The following is a 27,576-nucleotide window of genomic DNA, read 5'->3' as shown; positions in this document are numbered from 1 at the left end:
TTTTCTTCTTCTTTGTAAACAGTGTGTTTCTGGTTATCTATTTGGAAGCCTTCCCTGACATCCAGCTCTGGCTTTGAGTCCCTAAACAATGTGATTTTTCTGAATACATATGATAGCAAATAGAAGAGATTTCTTGAATGCATGTGATAGCGAATAGAAGAGCTTCAGTAAAAGTAATGTTTTATGTTAATCTCTGTAGAGGTCTAATTTATAGGAAAAACATTTGAAAATAAAACGGTAAATAAAGTGGATGGATAGTATTACTTTATAACTGGCACTCAGTAAATATGTGCCGAGTATGAGTGTATCTTGTAAGCTTCTAAATATTATTAAAAATATCACCCAATAGTAACAATAACAACAGCAATTTTTTAAAATCACAGATTTCCAGGCCCTCCTTCAGAACTGTTGAAGGGTAATCTCTGAAGATAAGACCCTGATCTGCCTTTGAAACAAGTTTTCTGTGTTCTCCTGATCGCTGAAATTGATGTCTTTAAGAAGATTTCAGATGTTGAAGGGCTCCCTTCCTGCCTTAGGGCTCAGCCTTAAGTCCTCCCCCTCACCTCATCTTCCATCCTTGCCAGTCTCTGCTTGCCTCTGCTGATGGGGATTCTTTACCATCTGCTATGATCTTTATACTTAATTATTTTTCCTTGCTACCCATCCCACCTTGTTTGCTTTCTCTTGGTTTTCCACCTCTCTTCATGAGTACTAGTTCCGTGTTACTCAGTGTATTCTCCATGGAGACAGCCCACCCAGTCTCACACCTAACTGCTGCTACTCATCTAGTAGGTGGGACAGTGTTTTTCACAACATATATATATATATATATTTCAGGACTCTGTGAGTTTTCCATGAAGAAAGTCTCTTTGGGATACCAATAACTCTGTGGGAAACTCTGAGAATATACACCAGATTTATGCTTCGTGGGTCTATGCAGATAGGCGATTGAGGTTAAGATGGTGGACTCTGGAGTCAACTGCTTGGTTCTAAAGACAGACTAACCACTTGGTAGCTGTATGACTTTTGACTAGTTTTTTAACCTCCGAACTTAGCTTTCTCATCTGTAAAAGGGAAATACTAACAGAACCTAATTCAAATCTTTTCTGTGATGATTAAAGGAGTTTACATTTAATAGTACGTAGAAAAATACTATATAAGTGCTTACTATTTTTTTCTTTGTATTTCAATGGCTACAAAAGGTGTTTACTATTTGTTTTAACTCACCATCACCTTTCTATGGAATGTTAAATAAATCTGGATCAAATTCTGCTTTCAAGATATTAATAACGATTCTTACAAAATGATTTCTTTCTTGCTTTCTTCGTGTTTCTCATGAACTCAGGTTTCTCTGGGACTTCTGCATGCCCATGCCACACATATCCTGTGGCCCCCAGAGCGCTGGCAGAAATTGGAATCTGTTCTTCCTCCAGAGCGTCTACCAGTACGGATTCAAGAGGATTGACTGCATGGATCTACCTGAGTTGCTGGCAATGGGAGGCCAACTGCTGGAGAGGAATGGAAAAAAGAAACCTCCAAAAGGGAAACACTTCCCACCATACACTGCTGTGCGAGAAATATTTATAGCGCATTAGGATGATCTGTATTATTAAATAAATACTTTTCAAACATTAAACAGTATTAAGTGGCACGTGATTTGTGTTAAATTTTAGCAAGCTGCTGTTAAATGCTCCCAAAATATGCAGACCTTTGGGAATATAAAAACATTGTACCCACATGTCTTAATGGGGCTAAATTTCAGATTATTTGTTACCTATACTTATATTGATTGTTGGGTTTTGATTCTGGTGCTTGCTGCTGAAATAAATTGAAAATTAATATTCAATCAAAATGATTTATTTGCCACTTACTGCTAAGGTAGAACAAGAAGGAACACATATTATACATATAATGATAGGAATTATATTGTGATTTGTAGTGTCTAAAAGCAGTAACTGCCAATTAGGAGAAACAGCAAACAGCGGGTCCTGTTTTGTTTCTTTTGGTCCTAATTTGTTCAGGTCCTGTTTGGAGTGTTTAATTTTCATTCAGTACATCCATTAATAAGGAATTTCTCTTCTGAATAAAATCCATTCTATTGATACTTACATACAGTCAAGCCTTTCTTATTGGCCCTTTTTAATCCAACATTTCAGAGTGATCTCATGCCTGTTCACAATGATGAGTAAGAATTTATTTATCAGAATTTAGTCATACTATTTGTTAAAAATTCTGAACAAAATAGAAGAAAAAACAGTCTCGATCAGCCAAGTTTGATTTTCTTCCCCTAATTACTTCTCAGTATTCAAGTCTATAATATTGAAATCACCAATTGCAAAGTAACAGAATAAGAGAGCCTGTAATTTGTATAGATAAGGAGATAAATTTCCTGCATCTAAGTCAATATTTATGAAAGCTTCTTTTCCTTCCATTGGTTAGAGGTTTGTGCAAATTAGTATTAGCATCAACATATTGACAAGCACTTAAATACTAAGTTGCACAGAATTTTGTTTTAAAAGCAGAAATTGCTTAAAATTTTTCTGTGGCTCTTCATTGCCCTTCTCAATTCTTTAATTCCATTTTCTCTTTTCCCCAACTTGAACTTCATACCCTGGCTTTTAACTGCATTTTACCAAATACTCACTGCTATTTCAAGCCTTGTTTTTCTTTCTTAGCAAAGTGTATTCCTTGGAATTATATGTAAAATGTTTAGTGCATGAAGGTACTGACCCTTTACTTACTGTAATACAGAAGGTCTAAGGGTCATATAAGAAGGGATTGGGAGTGTTGAGGGAAGATAGTGTAAGGAACAAATATAGAGGTGCTTGTAGTGGTGACTATTTACCTGCTGGAACACAGGAAGGTCTAAGGGTCATATGAGGGGGATTGGGAGTACTGAGGTGAGGTAGAGTAAAGAACAAATAGACAGGTGCTTGTAGTAGCTGCTATTTACCACTGGTGTAGAAGAGTTCAATATTTTAACAGTTTAGCCAATTGGCTATTAGCCTTGCTATGTTATTGACTACCCGTGCCATTGTTACTGGAACTATTTATTCAAGATTGTAAATCTTTGGAGAGAAGGTAAATGCTCTTTCTATTCAATTTTCTATTCACTAGCCATCCAGCACATCACCAGCAGAGTTAATGCCTAATGTTTGTTGAACAGCTCAGCTGACTTGTTACTTCCTCAGGAATACAAATCCAGGCAGAATCACTGCTCTACCTGGTGCATACATTTCATGAATATATCACTCTGCCTGTTAATGATTCATGTCCATATTTTTTCCCCTACTAGACTGTGAACCATTAGTCTTATCTAGTGCAGGGTTTGTCTTGCTCAACTTGGTCATACCATTGCTCATAATTGACAATAAAATCCTGTCCTATCAATGTATGAATCCTAGGCACTGTGTTAAAGGAAAATCAAAGTAGATAAAACAAATGATCTCATAGGCTATTGGTGGGGGTAGAGGAACTGTAAAGAGGCAAACAGTTAACATACAATTTAGCAGGAGGTGTAGAGCATGGAATAAGTGCAATGGGAGCAGAAAGGAATGTAAATCTGATTGTGTCTAAGGAAATAGGGTTGGGGGAAACCATCAGAGGAGAGGTGCCACAGGCAGAGCCTTCTAGGATGAATAGAGTTCCTCTCCTGTGAATTATAAATTTAATCTATATGAACGATTTCAGTTACTTGAATAGTTTCCCCTCAAACATTACTGCCAGTTTACCATTCACAATGTGGTGTGTGTATTGTGTTTTATACATTTAATTTATAGAATGTAAAATAGTGATTATACCTCAGGAAGATTGAGATTTGTAATTAATTTTTTTTCACTTTTTATGAAAGTCATTTCAAACAGTTTTACCAAGTAATTTATTAAAATGTGTTATATTTTGAAGAACTTTTAAACTCCAATGAATGTTAAACCACCAAATTAGCATGCTCACTTTTGCCTTGCACATATTGTTTCTGAATTCAGATGGTCAGAAAAAAAGGAAATTTAAAGAAATTTTTATCCATGCTGCAGATATAAAACATCACTGGCATACATTTTGGGGGGAAGGTGGAGACTGGCCTTTGGAAATGGAACTTGGAAAATACTTCAATTTCTTAATTTATAGTTTACATAATCAACTATAGTCAATCAACAGTTGGATTTTTCTTGAAGTTTTACTCTCCATAATATTAGTCCAAAGTATTAAAATATTTTCTCTATTCCCTCCTAACCCATTCTCATCTCTATATACCTGGTGATTTCCTCCCGAACCTTTCTCAGGTCTACTCAAAATTGTCTCCTCATGGAACTTCTCTGGTCATCCTTTCTAAAGCAGCCACCGCCCCGTTATCACTGTCTATGCACCTGGGTTGCTGCATTTCCTTGGTAGCACTCTCATTGTTGTGCTATTATTTGTTGATGTTGTGCCAACTGGAATGTAAAATGCATGTAATTTGTGTTGCTCAGCACTGTACTCCAATGACTACAAAAGTATCTGATGTGTCCTCATCAGTACTGTGACACTCAGATCATATTATTTCTTCTTTCTTGTATTACCATTGTTTTACTACAGTCATTGAACTTTTTCCCATTGTACTTTAGGTTCTGGGGTATATGTGCAGATCATGCAGGATTGTTGCATAGGTACATACATGGCAAAGTGGTTTGCTGCCTTCATCCCCTCGTCATCTATATCTGTCATTTCTCCCCATGTTATCCCTCTCCAAACTCCCATTCCCCACTGTCCCTCCCCTAGTCCCCCTCAACAGACCCCAGTGTGTGATGCTCCCCTCCCTGTGTCCATATGTTCTTACTGTTCAACACCTGCCTATGAGTGAGAACATGCAGTGTTTGATTTTCTGTTCTTGTGTCAGTTTTCTGAGAATGATGGTTTTGAGATTCATCCATGTCCCTACAAAGGATGCAAACTCATCTTTTTTATGGCTGCGTAGTATTCCATGGCATATATGTGCCACATTTTCCTTGTCCAGTTTATCACTGAGAGGCATTTGGGTTGGTTCCAGGTCTTTGCTATTGTAAACATTGCTGCAATGAATAGACTTGTGCATGTGTCTTCATAATAGAATGATTTATAATCCTTTGGGTATATACCCAGTAATGGGATTGCTGGGTTGAATGGAATTTCTATTTCTAGGTTCTTGAGGAATCGCCACACTGTCTTCCACAATGGTTGAACTAATTTACATTCCCACCAACAGTGTAAAAGTGTTCCTGTTTCTCCACATCCTCTCCAGCTTCTGTTGTCTCCAGATTTTTTAATAATTGCCATTATATCTGGCATGAAATGGTATCTCAATGTGGTTTTGATTTGCATTTCTCTAATGACCAGTGATGACCATTTTTTTCATGTTTGTTGGCCTCATATGTGTCTTCTTTTGAAAAGTGTCTGTTCATATCCTTCACCCACTTTTGAATGGGTTTGTTTTTTTCTTCTTGTAAATCTGTTTTAGTTCTTTGTAGATTGTGGATATTAGCCCTTTGTCAGATGGGTAGATTGAAAAATTTTTTCTGATTCTATTGGTTGCCAGTTCACTCTAATGATTGTTTCTTTTGTTGGACAGAAGCTCTGGAGCTTAATTAGGTACCATTTGTCTATTTTGGCTTTTGTGGCCAATGCTTTTGGTGTTTTAATCATGAAATCCTTGCCTATGCCTATGTCCTGAATGGTTTTGCCTAGGTTTTCTTCTAGGGTTTTTATGGTGTTTAGTCTTATGTTTAAGTCTTTAATCCATCTGGAGTTAATTTTAGTGTAAGGTGTCAGGAAGGGGTCCAGTTTCTGTTTCCTGCACATGGCTAGCCTGTTTTCCCAACACCATTTGTTAAACAGGGAGTTCATTCCCCATTGCTTGTTTTTGTCAGGTTTGTCAAAGATCAGATGGTTGTAGATGTGTGGCATTGCCTCTGGGGTCTCTGTCCTGCTCCACTGGTCTGTATCTCTGTTTTGGTACCAGTACCATGCTGTTTTGGTTACTGTAGCCTTGTAGTATACTTTGAAGTTAGGTAGCATGATGCTTCCAGCTTTGTTCTTTTTGCTTAGAATTGTCTTGGCTATGCAGGTTTTCTTTTGGTTCCATATGAAGTTTAAGGTGTTTTTTTCCAGTTCTATTAAGACAGTCATTGGTAGCTTGATGGGGATAGCATTGAGTATGTAAATTGCTTTGGGCAGTATGGCCATTTTTATGATATTGATTCTTCCTAACCATGAGCATGGAATGTTTCTCCATCTGTTTGTGTTCTATCTTATTTCCTTGAGCAGTGGCTTGTAGTTCTCCTTGAAGAGGTCCTTTACATCCTTTGTTAGTTGTATTCCTAGGTATTTTATTTGATATGTAACAATTGTGAATGGGAGTTTGCTCTTGATTTGGCTCTCTTTAAGTCTGTTATTCGTGTATAGAAATGCTTGTGATTTCTGCACATTGATTTTGTATCCTGAGACTGCTGAAGTTGCTTATCAGTTTAAGGAGATTTTGGGCTGAGACAATGGGGTCTTCTAAATATACAATCATGCCATCTGCAGATAGAGACAATTTGACTTTCTCCTTTCCTAATTGAATACTCTTTATTTCTTTTTCTTGCCTGATTACTCTGACTAGAACTTCCAATACTATATTGAATAGGAGTGGTGAGAGAGGGCATCCTTGTCTAGTGCCAGATTTCAAAGGGAATTCTTCCAGTTTTTGCCCTTTCATTATGATATTGGCTGTGTGTTTGTCAAAAATAGCTTTTATTATTTTGATAAACATTCCTTCAATACCTAGTTTTTTGGGAGATTTTAGCATAAAATGCTGTTGAATTTTGTCAAAGTCCTTCTCTGCATGTATTGAGATAATCATGTGGTTTTTGTCTTTGGTTCTGTTTATGTGGTGGATTTCGTTTACAGACTTGTGTATGTTGAGCTAGCCTTGCATCCCCGGAATGAAGCCTACTTGATGGTGATGGACAAGCTTTTTCACGTGCTCTTAAAATTGGTTTGCCAGTATCTTATTGAAGATTTTTGTATCTATGTTCATCATGGATATTGGCCTAAAGTTTTCTTTTTGTTGAGTCTCTCCCAGGTTTTGGTATCAGGATGATGTTGGTCTCATAAAATAATTTGGGAAGGATTCCCTCTTTTTGTATTGTTTGGAATAATTTCAGAAGGAGTGGTTCCAGCTCATCTTTGTACCTCTGGTAGAATTAGGCTGTGAACCCATCTGGACCTGGGCTTTTTTTGGTTGGTAGGCTATTTATTTCTGCCTTAACTTCAGCTGTTGGTATTGGTCTATTTAGGGTTTCAAATTCTTCCTGGTTTAGGCTTGGGAGGGTGTAAGTGTCCAGGAATTTATCCATTTGAACTTCTCTTACTATTCTTATGTTTTAATTTTTTTTTTCCTTTGGAGACAGAGTCTTGCTCTGTTGCCCAGGCTGGAGTGCAGTGCTGCTATCTTAGCTCACTGCAACCTCTGCCTCCCAGGTTCCCAGATTTGAGAGGTTCTCATGCCTTGGCCTCATGAATAGGTGGTACTACACCCATGTTACCACACCCAGCTAATTTTTTTTTTCTGTATTTTTAGTAGAGATGGGGTTTCACCATATTGGTCAGGCAGCTCTTGAACTCCTGAGTTCAGGCAATCCCCCCACCTTGGCCTCCCAAAGGGCTAGGATTGTAGTAGGTGTGAGCCATTGAGCCCAGCCTTTTCCATTTCCTTATTCCATGTCTGTAATATTCTTTTAAATTATTTTTGTTTCTTGTTTCATAATTTATTCTGCATTCTGGATATATTTGCCAAATTTATCTTTCCCATCACTAATTTAGTTTACTGATATATGAATATGCATTTTTCTATTTCCAACATTAATTTTATTTTCTTGCATATTTCATTTATTTTTATTCTTTTTATCTTGCCTTCTCTTACATGGTGGATGTAGCATACACATGCACATTGAGGAGAAAAAATATTTGGTTTCTAAAATTCTCTTTTTTAAAAGTAGTAACCTTTATGGAAAAAATTCTTTTTTTTTTTTGAGACGGAGTTTCGCTTTTGTTACCCAGGCTGGGGTGCAATGGCGTGATCTCAGCTCACCGCAACCTTCACCTCCTGGGTTCAGGAAATTCTCCTGCCTCAGCCTCCTGAGTAGCTGGGATTACAGGCATGCTGGAAAACATTCTTTAAAGACCTTATGACATGATTTTTTAAAATATATGTTACAGAAACTTTTTCAGTGTCTTACATTGCATTTTTCTTTATCATCACTTGACTATGATTGCTGATCTATCTGAGCTGCTGTTCAGAAACCAGGTGTCTCTGTTAACATCAAGTTCTACCCATTTTGGAGCTAGGGTGTTTCAAGCTGGTAGGGTAGCTTTTTAACTGCAATTTCCACAACTCAGGTGATGGTAGATAACCTTCCCTGAATCTGGAATTGAAGCATTGGCTAACTGTAGAGTCAGGGCTTATATCTCATCTCTACAAAACACCTCTAGTTAGAACCAGAGTGGACTTTGTTGCTCCTAAAAATATACTCTATCTTGAATGATTTCTTTAATGTTTTTGTTTTTATTTTTAATAAGCAACAATGGACCAAAATTAGATATCTGCCAGGGAAAAATTATAATGAGACAACCTTACTAATATGTCCCAAACTCCTTACAAACTCCTCAACCTTAAACAAAAATTATGTGTATAAATATGTATACATATATTATATATTGCACATAAATTACTAAGAGGACCAAAAAAGGTGAAAGTAGCATATGACATGTAAAACAAATCATATCTACAATGTTACATATAATTTATGAGTCTGTTGAATATTAAGCTAAGTAGAAAATCCTAATTTTAATCTAAATAGAAGTCTACATCTTCTAACCATAATTTAATGAGAATAAATGATTCTGACTTTGTCCATTCAGGCTGCTATAGAAAAATAGATTAGGTAATTTATAAACAAAAGAAATTTATTTCTCACAGTTTGGGAAGTTCGGAAGTCCGAGATGAAGGTGCCAGCAGAATTACTCTCTGACAAGGCCTCTCGTCCTTCATAGATGTCTTCTCACTGTAACCTTATATGGCAGAAGGGGCAAACAAGCTTCTTCAGGTCTCTTTATAGGATATTAATCTTGTACAAGAGGCCTCCACCCCTGCCACAGTCTTCACTTCCCAATACTATTGAATTGGGGAACTAGAATTTCAACTTATAAATTTTGGAGGAGAAAGACATTCAAATTGTAGCATATTCCGAATATAGACAATGTTAGGACCTCAAATCACTTTAAGCCTATTAAACAACCACTGCCTTTGGTGCCATCTTTGTCATTGAAAAGAATTTACATATATTTTAAACTATACAATATATTATTGATGTTTAGAATATAGTCAATATTTTAAAACTTTATTCACATATTTATTATTTTTTTCCTGAATTTCCATGCCTTCAGGTGGAATTAATTTTCTTTTGCCTGAGGAACTATGTAAAATATTTTATTTGATGAGGGTCTGCTACTGATTCATTCTCTCAGTTTTTGGTTGTCTGAAAAATCTTTAGTATTGTATTTATCTTTTAAAGATATGTTCACTGAGTTTAGAATTCTGTCTTAGCAGTTACCACTAGTAGATAACATTTTATTGTCTTCTGTTTCTTTTTTTGAGAATCATCATTATTTTTCCTTTAATAATAATTCAACTTTCCTCTGGTCTGCTTTTAAGGTTTTTCTGTTGCCTTTGGTCTACAGTTTGACTATCATGTTCCTGGGTGTGGTTTTCTTTGTATATTCCTGATTTGGTGTTTGCTGAGTTTCTTGGATGTATAAGTTGATGTTTTATACCAAATTTGGGAATTTTTGAGCTATTATTTCTTCAAATATTGTTTCTCATTATTTTCTCCTCTGGTATTTCAATTATGCATGTCTTAATTATCTGCTTTATGTGTACCACAGGTTTTGAGGATCTGTTCAATTTTAAACTTTTATTTTTGTATTTGAGATCACATAATTAATATTTTTCTATATTTTAGGTTCATTGATCCTTTCTTCTGCTGTTTCTTATCTCTTATTAACCCTATCCAGTGAAACTCTCATTTTTGTACAACAAGTTTCTTTATTTATATAGCTTCAATTTCTTTTTTTTTTTTTTTTTTTTTGAGACAGAGTTTCGCTTTTGTTACCCAGGCTGGAGTGCAATGGCGCGATCTCGGCTCACTGCAACCTCCGCCCCCTGGGTTCAGGCAATTCTCCTGCCTCAGCCTCCTGAGTAGCTGGGATTACAGGCACGAGCCACCGTGCTCAGCTAATTTTTTGTAATTTTTAGTAGAGACGGGGTTTCACCATGTTGACCAGGATGGTCTCGATCTGTTGACCTCGTGATCCACCCGCCTTGGCCTCCCAAAGTGCTAGGATTACAGGCTTGAGCCACCGCGCCCGGCCCCAATTTCTTTCTATAAATTATCCTTCTAATCATGTGTGATCACTATTGTTCTTTTAAGTTATTAAACATACAGATAATAGTTACCTTTAAAACTTATCTCTTGATTTCAAACCTGGGTTATCTCAGGATCAGTTTCTACTGATTGTTATTTCTCTTGATTATGGCAACACTTCTCTATGGCTGTTCCTTTGTATGTCTAGTGAGGTTTTACTACAAATTTTGAATGATGTATTATAGAAGCTCTTGGTTCTGCTGTTTCCATCAAAGGAGCATTAGTTTTTGTTCTGGTAGACAGGTTAATTAATAAAAAAAATAAAATCACTTTGAACATGTATAAACGTTTGGTTTCATACTTTGTTAGAATGTATCTACTTTGGATTTGCTCTGAGTTTTGGAACATAGTTTTTTTTCTTAAGATGTAGTAGCCATTCTGGAGTTTCAGTGGAAAGCCAAAGGTGTTTATCAAGCCCTTCTAACTTGGAAGGATTCCAAATATAAAACCCATTTCCCTTGTGATATGCAGCAACAGAAAACCCTGGTTGGTTTCTTCCTTATATTTTTCTCTGTTTTTTAATCCTTTTTCTCTCTGCTTTAGTGTGTATATATTTTTCTGACCCTTCAGTTTACAAATTCTTCAATTGTGTCTAAATGGGTGTTAAATTATTCATTGAGTTCCTAATTTCAACTATTTTATTTTTCAGTCATAAAATTTCCATTTGATTCTCTTTATAGTTCCTGTTTTTCTGCCTAAGTTCATCATTTTATCATCTATTTGTTAAACATATTAATAATATCTTAAACTGTGTGATTGATTTTTTTAATTTCTCATATGTTTGTTTCTATTGTCTATTTTTTTCCTGGACTTTGGTCAGGTCTTGCAATTTTGTATGCTTATACAATTTTAATTGATTTTGAAAAATCATATTTGAAAAATTTTGGAAATAATTTGAAGCTATCTAGAGATATTAGAAATAATTCAATAAATATTAACTTCTGCCAAAGAAGATTTCTGTTTTGTCTTCACCCTCCCATGCTATAATGTTTACCAGAGAGCCTCCTCCTCTTTGAGCCTGCAAACAAACCTATTCTTAGCTTTAAGCATCCTTGCTACTGCATTCACATGGGCCAATACCCTAAGAGAAAGAGTGAACTGACTGTTATACACATCTCAATTTCTCTTATGTCTAGAATCTGGATCTTAGAAGTTATTGGTAATACTGAGATAAATTGTCCAGATTTTTAGTTGTAATAGACAGGAAAGTTGATCCAAAGATAATTCTCTGCTATGGTAAGTTCTAAAATCTTGTATGATTTATATAGGCATTTTGTGGGCTATGGAAAAAGGTGGAAGGGGTAAATGTGTTGGCATGACATTTTAGAACCTCTTTTTAGAATTTTTCAATTCAGAAGAGTATTTTGGAATCTTATCTTTATGTTACTTGTTACATTATAGGAACAATATAAATGTAGATGTAATTTTGTGTTCAAATTACTACGTCTGTATCTTTTTATATCATTTCAGATAACAGAATCATATTTGGCAGATACCTATTTTAAGTTTGTACTTGATTCTGGTCCACATATCTTTGGTTGTATGTGAAATTATATCAAATGGTCATTCATTATATCTGAATATTTATTGTGTACCATTCAGATATAAACTCTACTAGATAGTGGATGGCTAAACCCACTGGGAGAAATGTCTGGAGGGATACAGGAAGAGGGTGGCTGAAATTTTAATATTTTAAATTTGTGTCATAAATAGCAGTTCTTATCTGTTATTTCTTTTTACCACATTCCTACTAAATGTAGAGTGGCCATAGTGGGGAGAGGAGACTGGATTCAGAGTTGAGTAATTATTTATTTATGAACCAGCTGCACCTTTTATGTTGCTTATCCTAAGTTGTTAATTGTTTTCTAATATAAAGAGAGAATCATGGATATCATTTACTAAATGAAAATTTTAGAACACAGATTCTGGGTTTTTGCTTTGTTTTGTATTTCACTGGGGGGGGGGAATGTGGAAGTTAGTGCTTTCAGACTATGTTCAATGGGAAAATATAAGTATTAAATAATAGTGTATACATTTTGCATTTCCATGAACAAATATCAAATGACATTTAAAAATTTTTATTTTACTTTAAAATGACCATTTCTTAGATTCTGTAAATTGAATGTCAAACTTGTCACAAATTAAGTGTAACATAAGTTGAGATAAATCACAGAAAATCTATTAATAAAATGAGAGTGTGTTCTAGAATCTGTTGATTTTTAGAAAAATAATGCTGAGCGTAACACTTGGTGGACAGCATTCCTGATACTTTCACTTCAGCCCCTTCCCAGCAGTCCCCACATATGTTATTCATTTCAATACAGATAGGTTCACAAGAACACTTAGAGGTGAGCTGCTTTTCTCTCCCTGTTTTTGTTACACAATGAACCATTGTCATTGCATCATCTTCCTTCATGTTGCACTCTACATTCTTACCATTCATTTAGTCAGCTTCCATTTATTTTTAGAGATTGGAACATTATCAATTCCATTCTCACATGTTAAGTGGGCTTTATGCCATTTATAGTATTTTCCTTTTTTAACAAGTCTAAATGTCCATAGTTTTAAGCCAAAGAAAAAATAAGCCTTAGTATTTTGTAAATTTTTAATTGCACTATAATATTTTCACAAAGTTTGTGTCAGAACCTACTCTAATACTTTTATTATAGTCTAAGCTACATAACCTTGTGTGTATTCTTTATATTTCTGAGAATATTATTTCAACTAAATCCACCAAAGAAAGAATTTTTAATAGAGATTGTTGAACATAAAAGTTAGATAAACTTTATGGGGACTTACTAAGGGCTCCTGCTTAATAAGTTAGTCTTACTTGACAGTATATTGCAAATATAAAATAACTGGCAGGAGTATGAACTAATAAAACATATAAATTTACTCTGGGTTATATCATAACAGAATACACTTGATAGTCATTTATTCTTGATTTTATATTTTATAATAAACATCAGCTGATAAGTTATGTTTGCACACTTATCTTCATATTCTCATCAAGTTGTAAAACATGGATGCTTCAGAGATTTCCATTTTGATTTTCAAGCTTAAACCACTGATAGCTTGTGTGATGGTGTGTTCTTCTCTGAAGTCTTCACTACCAGTCCGTTTGCAATTTCTTTTCTAAATCTCTGGTTGTTTAGTTTCTAATTGAATGACAGTTAAACATTTTGAATCCAATTGAAATTTACATTTTAGGGGATTACTTTGCATTATCATCTGGATATTCAATATCCTTGTATTAATAATAAATGAAACAAATGACAGATGGATTTTACTTTTCCCTTCAAAAAATTATTTATAGCTCTTGTTTGACCACCAATGGATATCGTCTTCACACAAACTGTTACTCAAGAATCCTGTGATTATATATATTAATCCTGTATTTTGGCATTTAAAGATCTCAATCCTTCTTGTATTGCTATCATTTGACTAACATACTTTTGATGCAGTTATAATTAAAGAAATGAATTTCCCTTAGCTCTCATTTAGTCTCTGAATTTAAGGGCTTAGCTCTTTCTAATATCAAGAGGTTTTTTACATCTTCTCCATTTTCCTGCAGCGGCCACATATACTTTAAATCAAATTTGGAGAGCTTTACAACTAAACCTAATTTTTCTCATTAAGTTAGGTAGATATAAGTATACACTGATTTTTATTGAATTTAATTTTCATATGATTTTTAAAGTAAGGTCATTTAACCTCCTAAATGAGATCAAATTGCTGAAATTTTATGCTGGCCTGACATATGTCTAATGAATAAGATAATTTAAACATTTTAGAGTTTTAACATCTGAATTTTTGGTTTCTCATTGCTTCTAATTTTCCCTTTGAGAAAAAAAGTACTAAGATTTCCTAAGTGTTACTTTCTCTTCTATAGAATTCTCTCATACTCACCCAATCAGTCTGGCTTACCCAATTATCTTTATCATGGAGCATTACGAACAAGAGTCGGGTCTCTAATATTAGTTTGTTCTGGGTGACGTTACAGTGCTTTGTAGTGGCAACTTCCAGGGAGCCATTCTGGGCAATAAAGTTGTGGTAATGACAATGACAATGATAATGACTGTAACTGCTATTTATTGAATACCTCCTATGTATCAGACACTGTGCTAAGTGATTTGCAAATATATTTAATGCATTAGTCTTCCCAACAATACTTACTTGAAAGTAGATGCTATTCCTAATATAAAGTTGGGAAGGCTGAGTATCCAAGAAGTTAAATGATTTGCTCAGGGTCACATTCCTAGTAAGTGGTAGGATTAAGATGGGAATCCAGTGTCCATCTGGCTCTAAAACTATTAGGTTGGTGCAAAAGTAATTGAGATGTTTTGCCATTACTTTTCATTGCAAAGCTGCAATTACTTTTGTACCAACCTAATAGATTGTCTTTCCTTTATCTCAATGGTTTGTCAACTTGAATCACTGTGAGAGGCTCCTGACTATCAGAGATAATTTTCTAAAAATACAGATAATCATGTGATTCTTATTCATATTGGTAAGAGAGGATTCAAATCCCAGGTCAACCACTCCCTAGCAATGTAAATCTTGGGCAAATTATATTATCTCTCAAAAATTATTTCATCTGAAAAATGACTATAATGGAAATAATGGTTAATGTTGAATAATTATCTTTTATTGGATATTTGTATTAATTATTTAATCAACAACTCAACGAGGAGACTACGTCATTGTCCTCATTCTACAGATGGAAAAGCCAAGGTAAACAAAATTTAATTGACCTTGGGTGGAGTGGGTGTCATATAACTAAAGACTAGTGGAATGAGGATTTTAACCTGGGCCTGTCAAACTCTCAATCTCTGAGAGCCTATGCTCTTAACCACTTGGATATTCTATTTTCAGCATAATACACACTTTGCAGGGTTGAAGTGAAGATCAATTTAAAAAATAAGAGAAAGAATGAATGCATGTATCTTTTGATGTGAGCAAGTTGCATGTAGAAATGAACATATCTAAGCCCTGTCACTTAATCATAGTTTTCATAATTCAAAAAGGTAAGCAGCCTTGGTAGAAAAGTACACAAATGTTCATATGTCCTTACTACTGTTACAAGATTATTTTACTGGTATGATAAGCGATCAACAAAGGTTTGGTTACCATTCTTTTTCTTTCTTATCCTACTCCTTTTCCAAGATATGTGATGACATTTTATCATAGTCCTTAAGAAATGTCTCAAATACACTAGCATTAACTTGTGTTTTAAAGAAATCACTTAGCAACGCTAAAATTCGTTATAGAAACATCCATGCAGAGCAAAGTGTGACAGACAATGCTCCAGTAGCATTGGTGATTATAAATGATTCGTTGACAAAATGTGACTCTGTAACCTTGAAATGGTGCCACTGGGGTATATTATGCATATGGCACTGATGCCTACGCAAAGATTTGTAATTACCAAGCACATGTTACAGCATATAATTTCTTGCTATGGGAGAAATCAAAACTCTCGTGTCTCTTAGCTCAAGCATGACTCACGTCACTTTAATGTGTGACAGAGGTACCATATACTCAATTTTACATGTTACCTCTGAATGTCAAACAATGCCCTGGAAATGTCCAGTAGAATCTGTGTGCAAACCCCAAACAGGAGGTATATCACTCAGGACAAATGTTTCTAGATTTCCTTCCCAGGAAAAAGGCTGTTACATTTCCTTGGGGAATGAGCTAAACTTTTTAGTTGCAAGAAGCAAAGCTAAAAATAAAAATGCTCCTGAAGAATAAATCAGGGATAGACAGCACTTAAGGACTTTGGATAAGCTGAAAGACAAGGCACTGTTTCAAAAGATAATGAGATTTCCTTATCATTGACAGTCTGGGAGCAAATGGAAAAGATAACAAGAATCTTCAAAATCTGGGGCTCTAGAACCCATATTTGTAAGGAATCATGTTATTGTGTTCTGATACCAACTGAATCTGTAACTCTAATTCCTTAGTGCCTGCCTCATAAAGGTGCCCTGGAGGGATAAACAAGCCTCTCAAATGCTGAATTTAGTAAAATTGGTTCAATTTCTGTCCCAGCAATGCCCAGGTTTATTTTAGAGGAAGCATGTGTTCCTAAACTATTAGAATCTACACAGTTAGAATAGCTCACCTTGACATAAATTTATATACATTTGTCAACATGAATATTGTCATGATATATCACAGGTGATCTTCACAATTGTCTTATAAGAATAAACATGAATAAACTAGTTTTCTGCTCTCCTCCTGTTTTCTTTTTCTTTCTTTCTTTTCTTTTTTTGCTTTTTGTTTTGAGACGGAGTCTCCCACTGTCACCTGGTCTGGAGTGCAATGGCATGATCTCAGCTCAGTGCAACCTCTGCCTCCAGGGTTCATGCAATACTCTTGCCTCAGCATCCGGAGTAGCTGGGATTACAGGTGCATACCACCACACCTAGCTAATTTTTTGCATTTTTAGCATAGGAGAGATAGGGTTTCACTATGTTGGCCAGACTGGTCTTGAACTCCTGGCCTTTTGATCCATCCACCTCAACCTCCCAAAGTGCTGGGATAACAGAGGTAAGCCACCCCACCCTGCCCTCTCCTCCTCTTTTCTGAGCTATAATGCAGATCCAAGATTGTGACCCAATTATACACGCCAGAAGAATCCTTGCTTCCAAACATGAATGATGCTAACATCTCTACAAGTACATATGAATTACCTTTTTCTCCCCTGTTGACCAAGACTTTAGTTTGCTCTTTCCCCTCTTTGTCGAGATCTATGGTCTCTTTGTGAAGTCAATTTCAAGGCCACTGTTTTCTGCTTTATATATGAGGGTGGAAATATCTCAGCCTGGAGGGAAAAGATAGAGCACTAAAAAAGAGACCCTAAAGCTATAAACCAGAACTACAGAACTGTTACCATAGAGTGCTCACCAGAAAACCAACTGAAGAGTCTTTTATGGTGAAGAAAGTCATTTTGATTTCTGGTACATTGTTAGATATTTGGATAATGAACTCTTATTCTGCTTTTGTACTTGACACTCAAACATTTATGCTTTAAAATTACTTTAACCTTTAAGACAGAAATAGCTTAATGCCCTTCAAAAGAAATTACATTACCACAAATATGCATTTACAATATTGTTTTCTTCTTACATTCTCTGTGAGATTAAGTGAAGTCTTTAAAAGGTGACACCATCCAGAACCTTATAAAAATGTACACAGTGATGCTAAACCTTAGGCTGCCCTTTATGATCAGAAGGACAATGCAGGCATAGGCTGAACAGAACAGAGTTTCCAAATGATGATGCCTCTAAATATGTCCCCTTTTCTAGGTGAAGACCTGAATCAGTGTGAGCCTTTTGTTCTTTTATTTTGGAACATATGCAGTACTAGTCCATAAATGCACCTCATTTTCATAACTGCATTACTAATAGAAACATCATAAACAATTTTGGAAATAATATTTTTCCCTAAATGTTTAGATTTAACGGAAATTTTAGAATGGAAGAAAACTGAAACTTCAAGTTGTATCCTTACTGGACCTTTCTCACATTAATGAAAATGTACTCTGTAAAGCTAATGTTTTTCTATAATCATGTATAGTTCTTTCCCTTATTCTATGTCTACAGCTTCTAGGTTATAGGGTTGCTACATAATAGAAACAGCACCCAACTGGGAGCCCTGCTCTCATGCTGGTAACGCCACTACTTACTGGTAAGACACTGACCGTGTCCTATGACAGTGAGAGAAGCTTTGCACTTCACACGCTTGTTGCAAAAGCATGAATGAATAAATATTTTATTATTTTAAGGTATCTCCCAGCAGTGTGGCTGATTGGATATGGTTTAATCTGTCTGTATTCTGCACATGGCTGTGCTGTTCTTTTTCTGCTGTTGATACATACGCCACCAACCAAAACAGCTTGTCCACAGCCGGTTCTTCAGGTTGGCTATCCTCAATGGCAACATTTTTCTTTTATTCCTCACAGCAAATACCACGTGGCCTATCATATGATAGTTGCTTAGCAAATTAATTGAATTAAAACACAACAACAAGTTAATACGTCTGCTTTACAGCATAACATTTGCTAATCAGAAGAAAGATAATGTATTGTTATAGATCTGTTAACTGACATATCCTAATCATCTTTTCTCTCCATCCATCTATCCAGTGCTGAACAATAGAGCTTTATGCAGTAAGGAAATGTTCTATATCTGCACTGTCAATACCATAATCACTAGCCTTGTGTGGTCATTGAGCATTTAAAATGTGGCCGGTGCAACTGAGGAACTAAATGTTTGATTTTACTTAATTTTAATTAATTAAAATTTAAGCGGCCACATGAATTAAGTGGCCACTACAGAATTTCAGTAGTTCTTGCTACTAGACAGTACAGACCTATACTGAAGTCACCAAAATACTTTCTAGAGACAAGAGAAAGTTTTCATGGTTACTAGAATGCTTAAAACAGTTTAGACAGAGAATGTGTCCGCCTCTATAGTTGTGAAATTGCCATTGGGTTAAACTCTCTATCCACAGTCATGAATTTCCTTTTAAATAGTCTACATGCAGCTGACTAACACACCTGGTAATTGGTTTCAACCACTTTTCCATGAGGGTTAGCAAAGGCAATGTATCAGATATAGATTTGTCTTCCTGTGACTCAAGCTTCCATTTTTAGGGAAGACATTTTGAGCATCTTAATGATCACTGATTCTCAGATATGGCTTCAAAGAATACTTGGAGATGATTCTTAGACACAGCCGTAATGGAAGAGAAGTTAAGTGATTTTAATGCCACAAAGGTCAATGCTCTTTCAGAAAATAAGGAATAAATATTTGAACCTAGTACTTAGACCGTATTTTCAAGAAAATTCCGTTTTTATCTTTATTGGGAGAAAGTCATACATGGAGGTAATTTTCTCAAAAACAGAGTCAAAATTCAAACCCTGTTGTCTTTTAGCAAATATTGCTTCAGAATATGAAACAAAAATCATGATGAAAAGCAACAAAGATGAATCAAATATCCTGAGGCTCAGTGAGAAACTCCAAAACTGACACACACAAAAAAGAGCAAACACAGGTAATTTAGGATCAAGTATACAAAGCATGGCCATATACTAGATTCTCTAAATCAGGACATTTTCATCATGAAAAGGGACACTCTTAATAATTATGCTGGGGGATTAGGTGGAAACTTGCACCTCTTCTGAGTGGATACAGATGTATGATTACATTAACTTTTCGGAGAAAAGCGTTGTGAGTTAACATTAATTGTCTGACAGCAATGGTTAGGACAGTTCTGCTCCACGCAACATATCCTGGCTCTTTTCAAAGGCTCACATTTTCAGAGTTTTCAGGAACTGGGTTTTTAAAGGTTGATAGTGGTTTCAAAAGTCTGCCTATCCTGCTTGCCTTTGGAGGAATGCCCTTCAGTGTGCCAAAGCTCTGCATCCGAATTAGTGGTGAGTCTTCTGTGATTATAAATCAGTCCTTAAATGCATCCTTTAGGGCTGGCCAGGGCTATGTGGAATATTTAGATAAGGAGTTAGCAAGGCCGGGCGCGGTGGTTCACGCCTGTAATCCCAGCACTTTGGGAGGCCGAGGCGGGTGGATCACGAGGTCAAGAGATCGAGACCATCCTGGTCAACATGGTGAAACCCCGTCTCTACTAAAAATACAAAATTAGCTGGGCATGGTGGCGCGTGCCTGTAGTCCCAGCTACTCAGGAGGCTGAGGGAGGAGAATTGCCTGAACCCAGGAGGCGGAGGTTGTGGTGAGCCAAGATTGTGCCATTGCACTCCAGCCTGGGTAACAAGAGCGAAACTCCGTCTCCCCCCCCCAAAAAAAGAAAGACAAAAAAAAAAAAAAAAGGAGTTAGCAACCTTTTTTTTTTTTTTGGTAGAGGTCCAGATAGTAAATATTTTAAGTTTGGTGGCCCTATGGTCTTTTTTACAGCTACACAGCTAACTGTTGAAGCTCTGGTTATAGCATGAAAGCAGCCACAGACACTACATAACTGAATAGATGTGGCTGTGTGTGAATAAAACCTTATTTACAAAAACAGGTGGTGGGCCAATTGATTTAGATAGCCACTAGCATGAAAGACGCAGAAGTCAGACAAACATTAAAGTCTTTTGAATTCCCACAGGGCTCTTTGTCACACAGATAGAGTGTCCTTCCTACCTTTCTTCCCTCTGTCCCTCTTTCTTTCTTTCTTTCCTTCCTTTATCCCCTTTTCATTTACCAAGCAAATATATACTGAAAACCCACTCTGCACCATCAGTTGGGGTTACAAAGATCAATGAGATAGATTTCACAATTTTTTCTCTGAATAATCTTCTATCATGCTGTTCAAAGGCGTGTGAGGTGGCTTAGTGTTAGAGAAACAGAGGCCCAAGGCCATAGGCTGGCTGAACCAGAGCCACGCTGGACCTCACTGGCCTGACTCAGTGAACTGCAGCTTTCTTCACCCCTGAAGCTTGGAAAGTGTTTGGAAGAACAAGAGAAGCAGGACACCAACATCAATCCATTTTTGAAGCTCCTTTTATAACTTAAATTCTATACATAGCAGCATTTCTCCAATCTCCCAAGGAAATTTTTATTTTTAATAACCCATTCATAAAATGAATAATAAATTTGCTTTTCTATACGGTATTATATTTTCATCAGAAACCACTGGAAATGTGTAAAGCAACATAATGGCAGAGGATTTAGCACTTCTAACATTTTTATTAGGCTCAATTAAATATTCTGCTATATAATAAGTATGTACTAATTAGTAGAAACACTAATGTAAAGGTGCTTTGTCTTTCTGCCATTCTATAACTTTTTTTCTTAAAAGATATTTATCTTAGAGTGGTATGTTTTCCTTAGATCTAATTATTAAAAATCAAACAAACTCTATTTAGATGTAATGTTTAGATTGGTCTTAATAGAAAGGACCTAATTTCTTATGTTTTGGTCGCATTAACCACATTCAGGTCACCAAGAGCACCCTTGTGATTTAACCTCATGGAGTAAGTGAAATGCACTAAGCCATCTTCACCATGTTAAGTCAGAGATAGGGCACCTTTAGCCCAATGTGTCTCATTAACTTGTACATAATTTCTTAAAGAAATACAGTAAAAAATCCAGGTCAGGGCACCTTCAAGATAGCCTCAAAGAATATTACATCATTGTCTTGACTTTCCTGGAATATCTGTCATACAAGACAGACAATATTTGTTCTACTTACCCTTACTACAAGATTAATTAGAATATCATATAGAATAAAGTACACTAGACTGCATTGATGTCTTCTATAATCAATTTAATGCTCGATAAAACCCTGTTAAGTGGGGGGAAAGAAAACTTCTCTAGGTCTCTTGGTGCTTTTGTAGAAAGCCCTAGCTTCCTGAGATGTCTTTCCCTTTATAAGCAGAGACACATCATTTTTCCTCTACCCTTACCTACAGAGCATCCAGCTACTCACACAGGGCAATTGACCTGGCTCTTATTGCATTCCAAGGGATAAAGACTGGGGAAAAGGCAGTTGGTGCACTTAGTATTTACTGTGAGGTAATAAGAAACCTGTCTCTGACCCAGAATAAATACCTCTTATGTGCATTCAGAATAGAAGTAATAAAGATGACTATGAAAAACCTGACAGTGAGATAAATAGATTTTATAGATGAAAAGATAGACATTTACTAGCATATAAGGGAGTCCAAGTTAACAGATCAAATAGGGATACTGAAATTTCTCCTGTCACTAAGATTACAGTTTTAAAATTACCCCTTTTCTATCTCGTCGTTATGGAAGTGGTGGGAGAGTTTCTGGACCAGCTTCCTCTTGGCTCCAATTGCCTGCCCTTGACCCAGGGCTTAAATTTCCCCACCCCCAACCTCCTCGACCCTCTCCTCCAGCACTTTGGGGCCCTAGGCTGCTCTTCAGTCTCCAGGGCCTCTGTATCTGTGTCCTTCCAACTTGACATAATACCTGCCCGTGTGTGGGCGAAACAGCCCCATTATGTGTGGTTCCCTGCTCCGTGCCTTACCACACTTTCCACTTTCACGTGGATGACGATGGTTCAATTGTTCATTCTTCATGCAGTCTGTGCCTTTGCTAGCTTTGTTTCTGTTTGCCTCCCTTATTTTTTGTTAGAAACTTTTCCTGTCTCTCTGTATATTACCCTCTTTATGCTGCTGGTTTTCAATGCCTTATCCACAGTTCTGAAATCCAAAACAGTCTTGAAATGAACCTCTACTCCTAGTTTGTCGTGTGTTCAATCCCCATTTACTTCTCCCAAATCCCCCATCCTCTGTTTTCTAATTATTTCCCATGGTGGGCAGTTAATATTTGCTTTTTCTCAGAAGAACATTCTCCAGATAGCCAAATAGGTATAGAAAAGTAAATCTGACTTATGCTAGAATTTTGCTTCAGGGAAATTCATGGTCAGAAAGAAATTATGTATTGTATGTACATGAAAACTGAAATGAAGAAGTCATGTGCTGTATGTCCTGAAAACAGAGGTTTCTTATTTGTTTGCTTGGTTGGTTGGTTGATTTTTACCTGCCTATTTGGCAGTAAAACTCTCCTGACCTGACCTGAACACATTTGAGGGCAAAAGCTGACTTGAATTGACAGAAGACTGTTTAGAGACTTTGTTCCTTCAACTTGATGTGACTGTTTTAGGTTTCATGGTAGCACCTTAGTGCATTTGCTTCTAGAATACTGCTTTTGATCCCCTGGAGGTGAGAAGCAGATGCTGTAATTCATATTCTATTTTGAGATTTTAGTTTCTATTTTTGAATTCCCAAATATACCCAGCCTCGGGGGTTCAGAGAAGGAACTGGGCTTTTCATTTTCTGAGCTGACACAACAAGATGAGTTGTGTGCCAAGACTGTTTTCTCCACGTGTCGTGCCTCAACTGAGCAGGCAATGCTATGAGCTCATCTTACTCCTTATGTTAAAATTAATAAAGTCAATTTTCTGCTCACCTGAAGAGAGTTCTGGAGCTAAGACAACAATGGGAATAGTTAACAGAGGAGTCCCTCCATTCAGAGGCAGGGAAACGCAGTACTTTTCATAGGGAGAGTGCAGAATTTGGGATTAAGTTCTAGATAGTGATGCTGATTTGGAGTGCAGACTCCAGAACTTATGAGCATGGGGGATGGGGCATTTGTGGCCTCTAAGGAGGCTAGACTTAAGACAGGATAAGGAAAAGATCTAGAAGGGAGAATTTTGGCAGTTCACCCAAAATAGGAAAGGACATTAAGACTTATGTTTTTACCACTTGTTTATCTAGCAGTGACTCTGCAGACAGGAGTTGAAAGACAGAGATTGCTTCAGGAGAACGAGATCCTTAGAAACTGAAATTTCCTAAAATGAGAATTTGAGACAAGTTGCCTTGGCAAACTACAGGGAAGATGGGGATTTGGGGATTGATTGACATAAGCTGAAGCCTAGAGAAGGAGTAACTAGGGCTGTGGTCTCTGCCCTGTTAATATAAAGATTCAAACCAGAGTCCTCTATTCTACAAGAAATCCACGACCCTTGTGAAAATTCCTGGTACAATTTTAGATGCTAAGTTGCGGTTAGGCTGGTGGTAAACTAGGGAAGAAATGCTACATCTAAAGGTATTCAGATCCAGTTAAAAAATAAAAACATCCTTATGATGCCAAATTGGTGAATGAACTACCGCTTTGTGAACCTGCTGAAAGAATCACTGGTGACAGCTGATAATCTTTTTTTTTTTTCATGTCATTATGGCCAGTAGAAGATGTTGACCTTCTTGTTCCCTCATGCTACTCTTTTTTTTGTTGGCGGCTATCTTGCTTTTCTGAGAAATGTAGCTTGCTCTCTTTTTCAACCTCCTCCCTCACTCCTTTGTTCTCTTTAACCCTATAGCTTGGCACTATCCTGTCCTGCACACCTCCCTGTCCTCCATGTGTATCTCTCTTTGCCCCTGGGTATTTACATGTACCTGCCCCTGCAATAATGAACATATATGTGCATTTTAAAAGTTTATTTATTTGGTAATAATAACATGCAATTCTGATGGCAATTTTTTAACACAAAACTGAGTAGAAAGATTTGTTTTCCTCAAAAAATCTTGCTCCTGTCTTGCCCCCTTACCTTCATTAAATATAACTTTCGAACTTGGGTCCGGCTCGTGAGTATGTATTTTTTCTATCAGCCACTTATTCTTAATCAGTTTATAGAAATAACTGTGTGCTGTCATTTAAAAGTTCATATTAAAGCTTTTCTTTTAAAGAGAACAAACTATCCTGTTCTAAAGAGTTAAGTATAATTTGCCGTGAATAATCATTATGTTTTTACCGTAATGAAGAACATAATTGAAATGTGTCTCTTTGGGAAAGTACATACAGTACATGACTTCTTTCTGACCATAAATTTCCCTGAAGCAAAATTCTAGCGGAGTCAAATTTACTTTTCCATACCTCTTTAGCAATCTAGAGAATTTTGTTCTGAGAATAAGCAAATATTAATGGCCCACCATGGGAAATAATTAGAAAAGGGAGGATTGGGGATTTGAGCACACTGAACAAGCAGTAGAGGTTTATTGCAGTGGTTTTCAGAGAGAAAAAGAAGGCAGAGGTTGAGTAACTGGGGTCTCGGTACAGCCTTCCTATATAGTGAGAGGAGCAGAAGTCAGGAAGGAGTCCTCAAAACAGGCTGGGGAACCAAGTCCAAGAATCCTGCCACGTTCTAGAATCTTCTGGTGATTATCCTGTGTTTAGGGATTTGAAAACACTTCATTTGCTGCTACAGCAGATATGCTAAATAAGGCAACAGTAGCATGTTATCTGAAGTGTCCATCATTCTGCAGCCATGCAGTAGTCTTGGACCTGGTATTCCAAGCTCATAACTCTGATTCATGAAATCCAAAGACGCTGACCTCTTGGAGGGAAGAAAAGTTGGGAAAGGGTAAGGTGAGAGAAAATGACTCTCACAATGCAACGCTTTCCTCAAACAGAGCACCATTGATTCCAAGCATGTCTTTGACAATGAATAGAAAGAGAGATCCTGAGCAATGGATGGTTTGATAATTTTATCTCAGAGTCCATTATTTATGTTATATAAAAATTAAAAATAGCATCTTTACTTGCTTTGTGTGTGGGTCTTTATTGTCTCAGTTTTTGCTAATATTTAAAATGTTTTAAGATTCCCTTTCATGCCCTTAGTTCTTCTAACATTATCTCATAAAGGTTTTTAGTCCTTTAACTTAAAATTCTCTTGCTGTGAGGGATTGCAGGCAGGTCATCTTTATGGTGTTTGGAGTTGTGGGAAGTAATTTTGTGGACATTTGATTGAAGGAATTTAGGAGGCCTTTATCAACATATATCATTCCTGAGAAGTTGTTACCTAAGTTTTGTTTAAATGCCCAAGTGAAATGTTATCATATAGAAGCCCATTAACTTTAAGATAGGATTATTTGTTTGATAATTTTCCTTACATTGATCTACAGTTTTTCTCTCTGAAATTTCTTCTGCCCTCTGAAATAAAGAAATATAATCTATTTCTTTACGTAAGAGGTGGTGACAATCTTTTTATGTGTAGTTCAAGTTCTTTGCTTTAATAGCAAGTTTCCTGTATATTCCTATACACTGTGTTTTTAAAAATGACCACATATGATACTTTTATTACTGTAATTCCTTATATCTGACTTAGGTGGGTGGCTTTGGCTTTATTTCATCTCATTTGCTCTCTCTACTCCTTCCCCCTTTTCCTTCCCTGGCTCCTGTTCTTACCATCCACTGTCCTAGATCTTTCTACTCCTACAGCTTTCGCCTTTTCTTGTCCCTGATTATGCCTTCTTTGCAAATGAACAAGAGCCTGGGTCTGATAGGCAGCTCCTCTGAGGCTGGTGGAAATGTCCTGGGGACAAGGGGGCGTCAGGCCAAGGGTCAGCACCTTCCACGGGAGGGAGAGAAATCAAAACTGCTGTATCTTAGAGCTGCCAGCCCCAGTGAGAGTAGAGGAGCTTCCCAGAGGTAGTGCCTCTAAAGGCTCCCTTGATGGAACTAAGCTGGGCAGGAAGGGGCTGGCATCCCATGGGACCAGCTGCATTATAGCCTGCAGCTAGAAGCGGGTGGAAACTGGGCATTAAAGTCACAGGAGCCAGTGGAGGCCAGAGGGATGTCTGACAGAGTCTATACATTCTACATTTGAAATTCCTAAAGAATGTGGATCCTCTGATTTTTACAAAAATCAATTCTGACACTTAAAAATCATAAAATCTAGTGGTAATACTGGTAGATCAGTCTTACAAGAAATAACGCCAGAATGCACATGTAGTGAAGTCAACTTTTGGGATCTGGACTGAGCACTAGGGATTCAGCAGTGAATGAGACAGAGGGTGGAGATAGAGCTGTGGGGCCAGGCTAATTTCATTCATCCCAAGCCCTGCCATGTACTAGTTCCTCTAGTCATTATTTACTATTTCTGTTGCAGTTTCTTCATCTATCAGACAGGAATAATAATGGTAATAATTAATTGACTATCTAATTTTCAATTAAAAATCTAATGGAGTTGTCTGGATTAAATGACTTTATACATGCTAACCACTTTGAACAACACTTTGTAGCCACTAAATATTAATTAACTGGCACGTGTTATATTAGATGGGTCCTACCCTCAAATGCCTTATAGTTTAGTAGACAGAAAAATAAGTCTCTTTCAAATGACACTGGTTATCTGATCAGAAACTTTGGTTAAGGTTATTTGATCATTAAGGCTCTACCAACAGCACAGTTTTTCAGCCCTTATTAAAAAAATTTTTTTTCTAATCCATAAAGGTATCTCAAGACAGGCCAATGAGCTTCAGATGCTATTGATTAGTGCATTATGGTTAATTGATATGATATGTGGAACATAAAGAAGTATGGTATTTTTGAACTGGTGTATATTTGCTATTAAACAGCCTAGCCACTAATTAAGTTCTGGAAAAAGTTGAACAATGTCTTAGCTCAGGATGCTATAACAAAATAAGATAGACTGGGTGGCTTTAATAACAGGTAGTTCTGGGGAGTCCAAGATCAAGTTACTAGCACAGCTTATAGACAGCAGTGGACTTCTTGCTGTGTGCTGTCTGTCTTCCCCTTATAAGGGCACTAAT

The 27,576-nt window shown here is 36.6% G+C and overlaps 1 protein-coding gene across 13 annotated transcripts in view; it reads left to right on the top strand.

The window, feature by feature from the left end:
* IMMP2L (inner mitochondrial membrane peptidase subunit 2) overlaps nt 1-12,662 on the top strand; it is a 935,160-nt gene extending 922,498 nt beyond the window's left edge. For 10 of the 13 annotated variants that reach the window (XM_017975464.4, XM_002751760.7, XM_054237438.2 and 7 more), the window contains one exon: nt 1,346-12,662. In XM_017975464.4, the coding sequence (XP_017830953.2) occupies nt 1,346-1,595 (250 nt within the window). In that variant the 3' untranslated portion in view covers nt 1,596-12,662. The remainder of the gene's footprint in view (nt 1-1,345) is intronic. The other 3 variants (XR_013524086.1, XR_013524085.1, XM_078343200.1) reach the window with 2 other exon arrangements.
* Nucleotides 12,663-27,576: the final 14,914 nt, after the last annotated feature.

Source organism: Callithrix jacchus, chromosome 11 (genome assembly GCF_049354715.1).
Source record: "Callithrix jacchus isolate 240 chromosome 11, calJac240_pri, whole genome shotgun sequence".
Classification (NCBI taxonomy): domain Eukaryota; kingdom Metazoa; phylum Chordata; class Mammalia; order Primates; family Cebidae; genus Callithrix; species Callithrix jacchus.
Note: the sequence above shows the minus strand (reverse complement) of the source record. Positions and strands in the feature narration are given on the sequence as shown.